Source organism: Rhinatrema bivittatum, chromosome 4 (assembly GCF_901001135.1).
Source record: "Rhinatrema bivittatum chromosome 4, aRhiBiv1.1, whole genome shotgun sequence".
Lineage (NCBI taxonomy): Eukaryota > Metazoa > Chordata > Amphibia > Gymnophiona > Rhinatrematidae > Rhinatrema > Rhinatrema bivittatum.
The window spans coordinates 33366031-33381362 of record NC_042618.1 but is presented as its reverse complement, the minus strand read 5'-3'; the positions used below and the strand labels follow the sequence as shown (position 1 = coordinate 33381362).

The following is a 15332-nucleotide window of genomic DNA, read 5'->3' as shown; positions in this document are numbered from 1 at the left end:
ACAAAGGACCTGGGTCTACAGCCTCACCTGTCCACGTCCTTTGCTGACTGACGATAAAGCTCTGGCACTGGGGGTGGGAGTTGCAAATTACTGCAGCCTCATTTGCATTATGAACGGACAGTAAACACCCCAAGTGGTTATAGGAAGGCCAACATTTATAATCTGCTGCTTCCTGCAGTCGGAATCCATTTATGACAAGAAATTCTGCAAGATATCAAAACAAACATGGTGTAAGGACAAGTACTGGCAAGGTTCAAAGACAGCATTTGTTACAGGAAGAAAGCACAGGATCTCTAATTATTAAAGCCTCCTAAGAACCAGAGACTGCTGGTTGGTTATGGGTGCATAGGTCTTTAGAAAGGTCCTGACTTTATGGTGCTCCTCAGGGGCTTCTCCCCAGCACAGTGCCACCGTCACCTTCACCTATAATCGGCTCTCTTGCCAAACCTAGATGTGTCATCCTCTACCAGGACTACCAGTTTCCTCAACACTGAAGCAAATTCAGATGCAGGTATTCTTCTGGGAGTAATCTTGGTCTTGTTTGCACCAATCTGGAGAATTTGAAGATCTTGCTGTACTAAAGGGGTGTGTGTGGGGGGGGCCTATCAACTCACAATATTTCCTGTTCATGCTATTCATTGCCCTGTCTCTTGTTAATCCCTCTCATGTTATCTGACCTTCTGTAGGGGTAATACAGCAATGCCATTTCTTCCAAACCACTGCTTGTACCAGCTGGCTGGTGTCACATGAGTATTTACCATTTTACCTGCCACTGTTGGGCACTCAGGCCCATAACATTCTTCTGACACGAGACGAATGGGAGATATATATATTAGAGATGTGCATTTGTTGGAAAGGAAATGGGAAATTAATGAAATGTCCTGTTTTGATTCGTTTCAGTTTTAAAACAATGTGAAAGAAAAACAAACAAAATCTGTGCCCCCTGACCTCCGTCTGGAGCACTGCACCCAGAAATTCAAAAAAAAAGCTAAAGACCTGGCTCTTCAAACAGGCATTTGCATAACTCCTCTCCATTGCCCACACCTCATTTTCTCTATCAATTCTCCGGCAAACTCCCTCCACCCCTCATTCCTCTCCATTCTTTATCTATGCTTGACTAATCCCAGATCCCCGCCCATGCATAAGATTTTCCTGTCATTAAACCATGCAATAAAAGACTAAGAAAACGAGTTACTAGTCCCTCCATGTTACCCCCATCTTACTCTTGATATCCCACTTCCATGAAAACTGATCAGCGTTATCTTTACCCCTGTCATAATCTGTCATACCAACCAGTCCCTTGAAATCCTTTTAGCTTATTATCCCTTGTTGTTGTAATCTGTTATACTTCCACATAACCTGATATGTATTACATATAACCTGTTATGTTTAATGTTATTTTCATCATGTTTCCTTGTACTACTTCTATTTGTTCCATATAAACCGATATGATGTGCAAACGAATATCGGTATATAAAAACCTTTAATAAATAAATAATTAGTTTTCATTTAAAAAAAATAAGGCTGTCACTGCCACCAACATCCCCCCCCCCCCCAGCTAGGCTCTCAAACCCTTCCCCCACCCTGACCTTATTGCCCCCTGATGAAAAATGTCTTCCTGGGGCAGGAGAAATCCCAGGTCTCTCCTGCCCCACAGCTGCCACCATTGTCCTTGGTGTCAGCCAAATTGTGCCAGCCAGGCTCAGGACAGTGCCATTTTGTAGAGATGTGAATCGGAACCGGCTCGGATTCCGGTTCCGATTTACATCGTGGTTTTTTTTTCATCCGGCCCGATCGCGGTTTTGTTTATCGGCTGCACCCGAGCCAATAAACAAAAAACCCACCCCGACCCTTTAAAACTAACCCCTTAGCTTCCCCCACCCTCCCAACCCCCCCAAAAACATTTTACAGGTACCTGGTGGTCCAATGCGGGTCCCGGGAGCGATTTCCCGCTCCCGGGCAGTCCTCCCACTAATCAAAATGGCGCCGATGGCCCTTTGCCCTTACCATGTGACAGGGTATCCGTGCCATTGGCCGGCCTCTGTCACATGGTAGGAGCACTGGATAGCCCGCGCCATGATGGATGGCCAGCGCCATCTTTAAAAATGGCGCAGGCCATCCAGTGCTCCTACCATGTGACAGGGGCCGGCCAATGGCACGGATACCCTGTCACATGGTAAGGGCAAAGGGCCATCGGCGCCATTTTGATTAGTGGGAGGACTGCCCGGGAGCGGGAAATCGCTCCCGGGACCCGCATTGGACCACCAGGTACCTGTAAAAAAGTTTTTGGGGGGTCAGGAGGGTGGGGGAAGCTAAGGGATTAGTTTTAAAGGGTCGGGGTGGGTTTAGGGGTTATTTTTGTGTGCCGTTTTTCCCGCCCTCCCCCAAAATGATAAGAGAACCCCCACGATCAATATCGTGGGGTTTTCCTATCGTTTTTGGGGAGCCCCTGATTTCTGCCGATTTTGAAAATATCGATGATATTTTCAATCGTCTGAAGCCCGATTCACATCCCTACCATTTTGTACAGCAAATTATATTTATCTATAGATAGAGGATTCCTGTGCGCCATACTGGATCCTGCAGACTGCTGGGCTCTGGAGCGGGGCTCACAGGAAGCTCTTTGCCATAGTCTCCTGAACCGCATCCAACACGGAGCGGGCAGCAGAATACAGTTGGCTTCTGCTTAACTTCCTGCAGTCTTGCCTCATCCTGCACTAATTACAGCAGCGCCCAAAGCCTTCGGAACATCCTACCTTTTAAATGCTGGGATCTTTTTGGTAGGTGCAATCCAGATTTGTACAAATAGAGAACTTTTTCAAAAGCATCCAGAGTTTCATTTATTCCATATCGCAAATCACCTGTTGAAAAAAAAAAAGAAGGGCAAAACGTTGAAGGGACGCGTTGAAAAGAAATGTGAAATGAAAGAATTTGGAAATTGTAGTCGGTACCTGTTGCATTCATTATGTCATAGAGAAAGGGCTTCAAGGCTGGAGGCGCAGTGTGCGGCAACAGATAGGTGAAAAAGAACCTGAAATCATAAGGCAGAAGCATTTTACAGCTTAAACCCTGCCAGGCACTAAGGCTCTGCTTATCTACATTACATGCTGTCAATAACCAGGGGACCGGGTGGCTTAAGGGACACTGACCTTTCACGGGGCTGTCCTATGTACGAGAGGTGCAGTGGCAGGCAGCAGAGTTCCAGAAACCAAATTGGAAATGGGACAGCTTTTTCCCGGCAATCTAAGCCTCGTCTAAAGGTGATGGAGGACATTCGTTTTTTGAGGTCACATGAGTTGCTGCAGCTTTAGATGAGACACTTCTTCAGCCACATCTGAGGAAGCGACCTACGTGACCATCTATGGACAAATCTTATGTTGCGCCAACCAAGGTAGGGCACAGGCTACTAAGTATCTGGTTTGGCAGGGGTTTTCAGTCATTGTAAAATTCTGTGGGGCTGATTTATTAAAGGTTTACGCCAGTTTTGCATTGGGCGTATCAAGGAAAACACCCCGTTCCCTTCAAAAGGGAAAAACATTGACGACACCCATGTGGGCTAAATGGTCCTTGAGCCCGTTGTACTAAAGTGCACAGAACTGAACTCACAATTTTGCTTTCTCTGGCAATTGTCATCTATATCTTGCATCAGCTACTTTTAAATTATGAAGGTGTTATATGGTGAATAAACATCATTTTTGTGATTCCTCCTTGGCCGCCTGGATATTTGATAACTTACATGTGACTGCACCCTCCCTCATCTGTGTTAATATTTTGTGGGTTGGTGCTTTCGTTGCTCCTTTTCTGTGCAAATTTGTATTTTTTTTTTGGCAAAATTGAGTTTGCAAAGAGATTTTCAAGCCTAATGCGCTGCTTTACAGAATTTTGCATCAAAGTCACTCATTATTATAAATTAAAAAAAAAAGTTTTGCAAGCATAAAATTATGTGCAAAAAATAGCTATTTGTACAGCAAATAGTTAAACTTCACATGCTAAAAGGGCAACCAGTGCCCAATGCACCATTTAACATACACTGTCTTTTTAGCACACGTCGCTGTGCAATTCTGTGCATTTTAGTACATTGGCCTCTTTATCTGCTGATATCCACATGCTAATTACCAGCATAGGATTTATTTAATGGTTTGGGTACTTGCCGGGTTCTTGGAAACAGGATGCTAGGCTTGATGGCAGCTTCAGTCTGAGACGGTATGGAAATGTGAGCGGCAAAGTAATCCGGGTTGTTATTGGAGAATTTCCAACCTCTCCACCCCAGCCAGAGCTAACTTAGCGCTGAATTTCAGTGCTACCTGGCCAAGTTGAAGCCCTGTCCCTGGAATGCCTCTGTTTTATCTGTATCCGCTGGAATAGTTAAAATCCCAGGTGTGTCCAACTAATTCCCAAATTTAGCCAAGCAAACCCTTTTGAATATCGATCCTGTGTGTCCAAACTGGAACACGTCCTTATGTTCTACTAATCAAAGTCAGACCCCAATTCTGGAAGGAAAAGGCCTCCTTGTAGGAGTCAGTCCCTCTCTTGTTTTCAGAGACTTCTGGAAGTGAGTGCAGCCCTGGGACTGTAAATCTCTGACCAGTCCCTGGCTGACAAGGATGTCCCTCATAAAACTGACACTGCCGCATGCAGAACCAGTGCCCAAGAGAGGGCGTGCCCTAGTCAAAAAGCACAGAACAGAACTGACAGCAGGACAGGTAAAAAATCTCCAGGCTCTCAGGCCAGAACACTGCACCTACCTGCAGGTGCTTTGCAGTAAGGTGTTTCCTGCCCACGTTATTTGATTTTGATTTCACTTAGTTTGCTGTATCACTTTCTGTACATACCTTTAAAGTATGTAAAAATGCCAGGTAGCATTATCCAGGAACAGCCCGGAAACTGGACTTGAACCACACAGAGTTAATGCAAGTAACGCCCAAGTCGAGAAGGGGACTGACTGCTTGGCATCATTCATCCCCCTCCAAGTCAGTCTCCTCACATCAAAAGAACAGATCTACAAATCTTCATCTAAAGGAAGAAGCAAAAATCCTAGGGGTTTGGCTAGATTCTAAAGCTTTTGTCGCTTAGGGAATAGCCGCTCTCTGCGTGCGTATTTAGACGTCGGATTTGCGCAGTCTAGCCCAGAAAGTGATTGCTAGCGGATTCATTACTGCAATTCCCTTTTGGTAAGTTTTCCTAAATCTCATCCACTACACATATTCCAGAATACTGCAGCCCGCTTCATCTCGGGCCTTGCGCTGCGTGAGTGCATCCGGCTTACGACTCTTCACTGGCTCCCAGTATCCCAAACTGAGATTTCAGAACCTGTTTGTCCGCCTTTTCCAGCTCTTCATTAAAGTGCCCCATTACCTCTCGTGGCCTGAGGTCATTTGTACCAACCACCAAGGACCTTACCATCTTCTCAATTGGCATTTCGTAAAATTCCAGATGGGTATCCACTCAGCATAGAGCCTTTTCCTTCGGGGGGGTCATGAGATGATCTTTATGCCTTCCACAAGACTTGGCTCTTTTCTAAAGCTTTTGGATGATTTTTTTTGTTATTTGCATGAGGTAATTTTATGTCTATAAGCTGCCACCCACCTCTTGTCATTTTTGCTATACCAGACTAACACGGCTCTCCCTCTGAAGATTTTACGTTGTTAGCTGTTTGTTTTTCATGCATTTTCATAAAAAAACACAAGAATTCCTTGTACAGAAATTATGAGGTGTACAAACAAATATAACACAGATGTAAAAAAAAATAAATAAGAAACACGTCTCAACATTCCTGAATTCTATAAAGGAAAAAGGGGGAGATCAAGAAGAAAAAAAAGTGTGAATAAGTACCATGAAAATAAGAGAAAAAGAATAAGACAATCACAAGTTTATATTCCTAAATGGCCAATCCTGCAAAAAAATGACTTCTCAGCATGCGAATCTAGGAACACCCAGAGTTGTGAAGGTTCAAAAAGTACTTATTTTGCATTTAAATGTCTAACGAGGCATTTACAAGGATATTGCAAGACAAATTGAGCCCCCTTAGATAACATCCCGGGACGCATGGAAAGAAATATTTTTCGACGAAGTTGGGTTACTCTAGCTACATCAGGAAAAATCCATAATTTCTGCCCATAAAACAAAAGCAAGCTATTAACGAAAGAAAAACCTAAGAACATTATTTCTGTCAGACAGAAAGGCAAAGGATACTATCAAAGTTCCTCTTTGGGAAATATCAGTCCCTTGTGAAGATTCAAGGATATCCGTGAAATCAAGAGTAGATTCTTGATGCTGGTTTCCATCGGTTTCTTCTTCAGCTTGTGGCAGATAATATGCCTTAGTTATTATCGGCATCGCTGCCGGTGGGTTTTGAGAACTTGGGAAATATAATTCCTAAAGAGATCTGAAGGAGAAATCAGTTTTAGAAAGGGAAAATTTAGAATCCTTAAATTGAGGCTACTCAGGGAATTCTCTATCTTCTTAGAATGTAATTGTTCAGATTGAACCAAGGAATGTTGAACTTTCTCAATGGAACCAACCCAAGTAACCATAGCTTCCAATTTAGCCCCATAAGAAGAAATCAAATTTGCATTCGCCAAACACGATGATTAGTATCCATAGTAGCCTTAGTTAAAAAGGAAATGGAAGCATCAAGGGAGACAAAGGCGTTCCATACGACTTCTAGTGTGATAACAGGAGATTTAACAAACCTCGTTTTTAAAAACGGGATATCCAACGCTGCACTATCTCCACTCAATGCAATACCTTCACCCAAATCACCAAAAGGGACCGATATCAGGGCCCTAGCTGGGAGATCAGCCGCTCCAGTTGCCCCCAAAACAGGGCACTCCTCTCTGGGGATATCCAGACCCGCCAACGCGCCTGATGGAACAAAACTCAGCTTCCTCCACTACCGCTTGCTCTAATATCCGAACTCCCCGACTCACCTCAGAAGAGGCCGATGAGAGATCCAAGCACATGGGTAGGCCAGGGTGAGGGGGGAATGGTGTAATTGGCGCTCCAGGGCTCAAGGAGAGCTCTTCAGCCAGTGGGGGTAGTGTTCGCTCAATGTCAAACCAAGCAATGGCCATCGCTCCCGGACTCATTGCTCGCATTGTTGCGATGAGCCCCTCAATCCGGGGCTGGTGTAAATCCAATGAGGGAGAACTGGTAATGCTTTCCCTCAGCTTAGCCTTCTGCTTCGTATGCAGCATTTTGGAACTGATTGAATCCAGATAAGGAAATTCAGAGAGAAAGAGTTCTTGCAAAGCTTCTCTGTCAGCAGCCATCTTGGTTTCCTCCGACTGTTTGTTTATAAATTGTACACCGCTTTGTAGCCTTTGGGAGTGGTGGTTGATAAATATGAAAATAAATTTCAGGTGTGATAAGGCCATTCTCTATGTAGTCAGCAGAGTGTTTTTACAAGACAAGACTGAAGCATTCCTGATTTTACCCCACTGCATGCAGGGACCTGTCCCTCTAATTTTGCTCAGAAAAGCCAAACTATAAATCCATGCAAGCGGTGAAATCAAATCAGGAATTGATCAGCCTTTTCCAGAAAAAAAGAACAAATAGGTTGAATTATTAGAGAGCATTTTGCACTCATATTCTGCACAGTTTTGCTGCTTCTGTTGATTGCAGCTCATTGACATCTGCTAGAATCTGTCTCCTTCCATCAGATGTTGGGGAGGAGGTGTGCACCACATTTGTTTTTCTCACATGTGATAAAGCCTTCCGTATAAGCGGTGACGGGTGTGGATGCCATGTTGGAAAGATGTCCACGCTACGAAAGACCCCAAGGACAACGCTGGGCCTGATTTAGCCAGAGCTGTCCACAGGGGTGAGGTGGGGGGGGGGGGGGGCACAATGCAGGAGAAAAACCCTCAACTAAACCGATGTTCTTAGGAGCTAAAGCAGGGCTTCCCAAACTGAGGGCTGAAGAACATTTAGCTGGGGGTCAAAAGAGCCTGAAAGGTCAGAGCTCTTGAGGCACCAGCATTAGTGGTGGAAGTCAGCCTGGAGCCTTTGAGCCAGCACCCGCTCACAGGCCCTGTGATGGCCCTGCTCTTGCATGGGTTTGTGTGGTAACAGGAAGCCCTGCATGAGGAGAGAGCGGGAGCACTGCTGACTTTCATTCCTAGTCCTGCTACCACTTGCAGCTCACAGTCGGGTTTGGGACCAGCCATGAGGGGGGGGAAGGGTGGGCTGAATGCGCACAGGGAGATTGCCACTGATCCCGATTCCTCACCCATTCCTGAACCCCCTGTCAGCAGCTTTTGCCCTCTCTTCTTACCAGTTGTCATTCACTTTTGGCCCAAGGTCAAAAGAAAAATATTGCTGCTAACCCTGACCAGGGGGTGTTTAGAGTGAAGCTGTTTGAAGGAAGAGATCAGCTGTGAGGATTGGATCGGTTGGGGAGGGATTTGCTGTGGAGAGTGAGGGGAACATGACAGAAGATCAATCGGGGTACGTAAGAGAGGAGCCAGGGGTGAAAGGGGATGGGATTGGAGGGGATGAGGTGAGGCTGGAAGGTGAGAGAAAGGAATGGGAGAAAGGGTGAGAGGGAGGGGATGACAGCGGATCAATTGGGGGTTATACAACTGGCTGAGAGGTGAGAAAGGATCGGCTGGGACAATGCAAAGGGTTGGATGGGGGTGAGAGGGGACGAGCCGGGAAGGTGAGAATTGCTGGGGGATGTAGTGGGGAGGCTGAGAGAGGAGGTCTTTTGGAGGGGACAGAGGCTGAGAGAAAGGATCGATTGGGGAAGATTGAGGGTCAGTGTGAAATGATTGTTGGAGGGGGACTGCACCCCTGCTAAGAACATAAGAAATTGCCATGCTGGGTCAGACCAAGGGTCCATCAAGCCCAGCATCCTGTTTCCAACAGAGGCCAAAACCAGGCCACAAGAACCTGGCAATTACCCAAAACTAAGAAGATCCCAGGCTACTGATGCAATTAATAGCAGTGGCTATTCCCTAAGTAAAATTGATTAATAGCCATTAATGGACTCATTTTTTGCTAATTTTGTTTCCAGTGTTCACTGGGGTCATATTCTAAAATGGGCTAAAAGTTTGGGAAGCTCTGAGCAAAAGGGTGATCACTTGAAGGTCACTTGAAGCAAAGCACTATAAAGAAAATGATAAGCTGACAGAAGCAGGAGCTGCAGCGCCTTTACTGCTTACCGGTACGCATTGTAGAGGTTCCTCTTCTCGTTGATTCCCTCGCATCTTCCCGCTGCCGCGCACGTCAAGCTGAAGGATTTTGTAGGGAACTCCAGTATGCAGTCGGCATCGCCTCCGCAGGTCAGCTCTTCGGTGCTGGCATCGTCCACGTCTGTCACTTTCAGGTCTCCATCCACCGTCACAAACTGTCTGGGCTGGAAATCCAAGAGGGCTACGGAGCCCAGGGGAGAGTGCGCCAGGTAGTGCAGGAGCTTCACCAGGCTCAAGCAAACCTGCGGAAGATGAGACCAGGAAGGATTGTAAAAATTCATCACCAAGCAAGATTCCAGAGAACATGGAAAGTAAGGCCCGTCCAGGCTGCCCAGTTTCGTTCCTGTTGCATTGCCCTAGACCCCAGCTGATCTCTGGCTTGCCCCTCACTTCCTCTTCTTCTTACTCCCAGGGTTTCTTTAATTCCTTTACTGTTTTTGTTCCTGGAGGCCGTTCTGTGCATTCCCCACCCTTATTCTTTTCTTGTCATCTAATGCAATTTCACTAGTTTTTAAGAGTGCTCCTGGTTTTGGATTCCACTCATGTGCCTCAGTGGCATCCCTGATGCAGAACTTTCATGCATCCGTGTGTCCCGTGCCACTCTCAGCCGAGAGGAGGGCCAGGAAGAGACCCGGGGTTGGGACTGAATGTGGCATTTTCAATGCTCTGTGGTCCGGATCTGGGGAAATCAAGACAACTGCAAACATGGCAACTCTGACCTCATAAGAACATAAGAACATAAGAAAATGCCATACTGGGTCAGACCAAGGGTCCATCAAGCCCAGCATCCTGTTTCCAACAGTGGCCAATCCAGGCCATAAGAACCTGGCAAGTACCCAAAAACTAAGTCTATTCCATGTAACCATTGCTAATGGCAGTGGCTATTCTCTAAGTGAACCTAATAGCAGGTAATGGACTTCTCCTCCAAGAACTTATCCAATCCTTTTTTAAACACAGCTATACTAACTGCACTAACCACATTCTCTGGCAACAAATTCCAGAGTTAATTGTGCGTTGAGTAAAAAAGAACTTTCTCCGATTAGTTTTAAATGTGCCCCATGCTAACTTCATGGAGTGTCCCCTAGTCCTTCTACTATCTGAAAGAGTAAATAACCGATTCACATCTACCCGTTCTAGACCTCTCATGATTTTAAACACCTCTATCATATCCCCCCTCAGTCGTCTCTTCTCCAAGCTGAAAAGTCCTAATCTCTTTAGTCTTTCCTCATAGGGGAGTTGTTCCATTCCCCTTATCATTTTGGTAGCCCTTCTCTGTACCTTCTCAGAGCGTGATGTCAATGCCGCCGCCCCCCCCCCAAGCCGATCCAAAAAATCTGTAATTCCAGGTACATCCCTTGAAGATGAACACCACCAAGTGGCCTTTGCTTTTGTGCTGAATAGAAACGATGCCTAATAATTAATGGCATGCAACTAATTGATCTGAAATCTAAGCTTTCCTTCACAGATTGGTTGGTGATTGCATGTGTAGCTTGCTTGGGGGAGAAGGCAGAGAAGTAATACAAAATGCAAAATCAAATGGATACCTGTGCACAGGTTTGGAAGAAAAAGATGTCAGGGCCTGATTTTGTGTTTGTGTACCACCAGGCACATCTTCCAGGAAATGTGACTAACCCGGTCATCCCTGGTACTCTGATACATCCTGCTCCCGTAGACGTTAAGAGGCCGGATTAGGATGGGGCAGTAAATTGTTTTACCTTTATTCTAGCAAAGCTCTTTTATAAATCAGATCCTCAAATTGCTAATGTAGAAAACAGTACATTTAATGTTAAAATACAACTAAGATTTGATTTTAATGTTCTTTGTGTATGTAGTAGTGGTTGTGATGTGAGATTGTGATACGTATTGCAGGGGTGTGCGATGTATAGTTTTCACTTAGGTTTTTATACAAGTGTTTGTGAATGGTGGGGGGTTTTGTTTACATTGCATTTATATGAAAATATTTCTATGAAAAGCATGTTTGTAACAGAATATATGATATATAATTGTATAAAAAATGTTCTTGTAAAAGATTTTGATCGAAGCGTTATGTAGTGTATTGAAACATAGCATGTATGTAATTGTTTGTTTTATTACAAAATAAAGATTGTAATTCTTTGAAACATTAGTGTTTAGTGAGACTTGCCCCTTTTCTACTGTAGTATTTGTTTGGGGAAGTGCTTAATTATTTAGTGGCCAATATTTATTTTGTTCCTTGTGTATGTAGACCATGAAAAAAATCCATAGGCAGATGGAGACAAAATAAGGGAATTTGTTATTGTCTGTGCATTGCTTCCAGGCACCTGGGGCCCAATATTCAAAGATATTCAGTTATTTAAGTTATTCGAATATTAATTATCTGGTTAACTTAGAATGGATGTTCAGCAGCCTGGCTAAGCTGCTGAATATAACCAGATAAGTGCTAGTTAACTGGATAAGTTATATCCGGATAATGTTAGACCTGCTATTGGGTTAATTTAACTGGATAAGGCTGAATATAGGCACTTATCCGGTTATGATAATCAGATAAATTACTCTGCCTTGATCCGCCCATTGTCCACCCCCAAGATATCCAGCTATCTAATTAACCAGATAAATACTTATCCGACTAAATGGCAGCTGCTGAACATAGCCTGATATTCAGCGGCTGCTACTTATCCGGCTAAGTAGCGTTTGAATATTTATTCCCTGGATTCTCTGCAGTGCAGCCCTTTGACTGGAACAACCAAAGGGGTTCTCCATAAAATGATGCTGTGTGTTAGCTTTCATAATAACAAGGGGTCTTTTCTTCGAACTGTTTTCAATTCAATTTATAGAAGCCAGTTTTTCTCCAGGAATAAACTCAGCCAGAGCTCTGCCCTTCAGGGTCTGCTTTGCTAAACTCCTGCTGTAATCTGCAGGGGGGGAAACAGGATTAGCACAAGCAAACATGGTGTCAGCATGATAATCCCTTTTGCCCTAGAAGTTGGGGGCTCTTTAAATTTCCTCAGTTTGATGCCTAAAACCCACTGATAAAAAGTTTCTTTGTTGGGTTCTCTTACCTTAAATCTCTCTTCCCAGGGGGCCTGCAGAAGCTGAATCATCTCCAGGGGGGATCCCAGCTCCAGCATGGCTGTGACCCTTCTCTCAGGATCTAAGCTATTATCATAGCATTCACCATACAACTGCAGGAGGCAGAAGAGTGATTTTCATATTAATGCGTATGCAAACAGAAGGGAATGCAATGAAATTACAGTGCTCTGAAACCTTTCAAAAACAAAAAAAAAAGACTTTTACACAAATGAGGGAATGATTAAAGGTTCTGCATTACTCAAATGTGTTTCTTCTAGGTAAACTGAGCATGAGGCGGTCTGAAACGAAATATTCTGTTAAGGATATTAAGCTGGGTACAGGCTGTTTGCTAGAGGACAGTCAGCACACATACTACCACTTCTGTGCAATGCAAGCTCTCAATTGCAAGCTGGGTAAGTCATTAACACCAATAATTATGAATGCATCAACCCCCACTAAAGGTCAGAGAGGAGGAGCGGCAGCAGCGCCTGCTGCATCCGATTCTGACTCCGGGGAATTGTCTTTTCGCTCCCTAAAACTTTCTTTTAAAATTCACTTCATCCCTTCGGCCTCTCGCGCCGGAGATTTTCTGAAGCTCCCTTCGGTGACCGCTTCCTAAGAAGCAACCGCCACCGCCTCCCAATGAGCGTTTTACTGACACCGATTGCAGCTCGGGCCATTTCGCCACCAACGTTTGAAGGGAGCCGGGCAAACCTGGGTTTCCAAATCCGCATAAAGTCCTGGAAAAATCGAAGTGGCCAGATCGCAATAAAAAGAAAATTTAACCTCAGTCATCACCATCATACAAACACTGCTGCTGACCCCTCTGTAAAAGTTCAAAGGGCAGCAGTGTACTTGCAGAGGTGGCCACAGCTGTATAAAGAGCCGGTAGGGGCAGTAATGATCAAGGGGTGAATGCCCAGATGATGCTGGGGGGCTATAAGGAGCTGGCGGGGCAGGGATCTCGGGGGGGGGTGTTAACATGCCTGGATGATGCAGGGGGGCTATAAGGAGCTGGCAGGGCAGGGATCTCGGGGGGGGGGTAACATCATGCCTGGATGATGCAGGGGGGGCTATAAGAAGCTGGCAGGGCGGGGATCTCGGGGGGGGGGGGGGGGAGGGTGGATCGGTAACAATGCCTGGACTTGATGCCGGGGGGGGGGGGTTTTATAAGGAGATGCCGGGCGGTGATCTCGGGGGGGGGGGAAGGTAACATGCCTGGATGATGCGTGGGGCTATAAGGAGCTGGCAGGCTAGGGATATCGGGGGGGGGGTGGGTGGGGCTAACATGCCTGATGATGCGGGGGGGGTATAAGGAGCTGGCAGGCAGGGATCTCGGGGGGGGGGTAACATGCCTGGATGATGCAGGGGGGCTATAAGAGCTGGCCAGGGCGGTGCTCTCGGGGGTGGGGGGGGTGGGAGGTAAACATGCCTGGATGATGCCGGGGGGGGGTTGATAAGAGCTGCCGGGGCTGTGATTCTCGGGGGGGGGGGGAGGTACATGCATGGATGATGCGGGGGGGGGGGGGGGTGTATAAGGAGCTGGCAGGGCAGGGCAGGGATTCTCGGGGGGGGGGGGGGTTGTAAACATGCCTGGATGATGCCGGGGGGGGGGGGGGTTTATAAGGAGCTGCCGGGGCGGTGATCTCGGGGGGGGGGGGGGGAGGTAACATGCCTGGATGATGCGGGGGGGCTATAAGGAGCTGGCAGGGCAGGGATCTCGGGGGGGGGTAACATGCCTGGATGATGCGGGGGGGGGTTGTATAAGGAGCTGCCGGGGCGGTGATCTCGGGGGGGGGGGGTGTTACATGCCTGGATGATGCCGGGGGGGGGTATAAGGAGCTGCCGGGGCGGTGATCTCGGGGGGGGGGGGGGGGTTACATGCCTGGATGATGCCGGGGGGGGGGTATCAGGAGCTGCCGGGGCGGGTGATCTCGGGGGAGGGGTGTGTAACATGCCTGGATGATGCCGGGGGGGGGGGGGGGGGTATAAGGAGCTGCCGGGGCGGTGATCTCTCGGGGGGGGGGGGGGGGTGTAACATGCCTGGATGATGCCGGGAGGGGGGGGGTATAAGGAGCTGCCGGGGCGGTGATCTCGGGGGGGGGTTACATGCCTGGATGATGCCGGGGTGCCGCAGTCCTCTCAGCAGGGTGACTTCCTTCCGCAGTTTGTAGCTCGCCAGCCTCTGGCAGCCGGCAGGGTCCCGGTACAGCCGCACACAGCGCCTCACGTCGCTGCCCTCCCCGTGGATGCGTTTCAGGGCGACGGCGCTGCCGTCCGCCAGGGTCGCCTGCAGGACCAGCTTGGAGAAGCCGGAGCCCAGGTAGCGCGTCCCGGTCAGAGAGGCGAGATCGGCGCAGCCCAGCCGGGACTCGGCCAGAGCCTGCGAGCTCAGGGCGCCGGAGTAGCGGCCCAGGTCCTCCCGCCGGGCTCGCAGCTCTCCCAGTAACCCGGGGGGCTCGCGGCCTGCCGCCCGCCTCCCTCTCCCGGGCGGGCAAAACGTCAGGAGGGCGAGGGCCCCTAGGAAAAGCACCGCCCCCAGGGCCACGCTGGTGCCCAGGGGCTGCATGACGCGTCCGCCGCCCCGCACTACTGCCCCCTGCTATAGGCTCCGTGCCGGCTACTGCCCCCTGCTATAGGCGCCGTGCCGGCTAGTGCTATAGGCGCCGCTCCGCCCTACTGCCCCCTGCTATAGGCGCCGTGCCGGCTAGTGCTATAGGCGCCGCTCCGCCCTACTGCCCCCTGCTATAGGCGCCGTGCCGGCTAGTGCTATAGGCGCCGCTCCGCACTACTGCCCCCTGCTATAGGCGCCGCTCCGCACTCCTGTCTTGAGCTGTCGGGTACAGCTCGCCGGCCACAGGCAGGGCAGCCGTGCTGTGTATTTATAGCCATTGCTGGTCCCAGGCAGGCAGGTTTGGGGCGGGGCTTCCATCACTAGGTTAACGCCCACCAGAGCTGCTCGACTGCTGGAGATCAAGCCCAAGCCCAAGCCCAAGCCCTTTAAGGCCCTCGAACCCCGGGCCGACACTGGCAGCAGAGCCACTTGGGCCATTTCTCTCAGCCAGCGGCTCTGCAGGGGTGCGGGGCGGA

The 15332-nt window shown here is 48.1% G+C and overlaps 1 protein-coding gene across 1 annotated transcript in view; it reads right to left on the bottom strand.

The window, feature by feature from the left end:
• The window catches only part of LOC115089711 (extracellular tyrosine-protein kinase PKDCC-like), a 20074-nt gene extending 4966 nt beyond the window's left edge, over positions 1 to 15108 (bottom strand). The window contains exons 1-6 of the mRNA XM_029597925.1: positions 14356 to 15108; positions 12233 to 12355; positions 9165 to 9436; positions 2952 to 3031; positions 2757 to 2861; positions 28 to 204 (exon numbers count right to left, since the gene is read on the bottom strand). Of these exons, the coding sequence (XP_029453785.1) occupies positions 28 to 204; positions 2757 to 2861; positions 2952 to 3031; positions 9165 to 9436; positions 12233 to 12355; positions 14356 to 14811 (1213 nt within the window). The 5' untranslated portion in view covers positions 14812 to 15108. The remainder of the gene's footprint in view (positions 1 to 27; positions 205 to 2756; positions 2862 to 2951; positions 3032 to 9164; positions 9437 to 12232; positions 12356 to 14355) is intronic.
• Between the last annotated feature and the right edge of the window lie 224 nt (positions 15109 to 15332).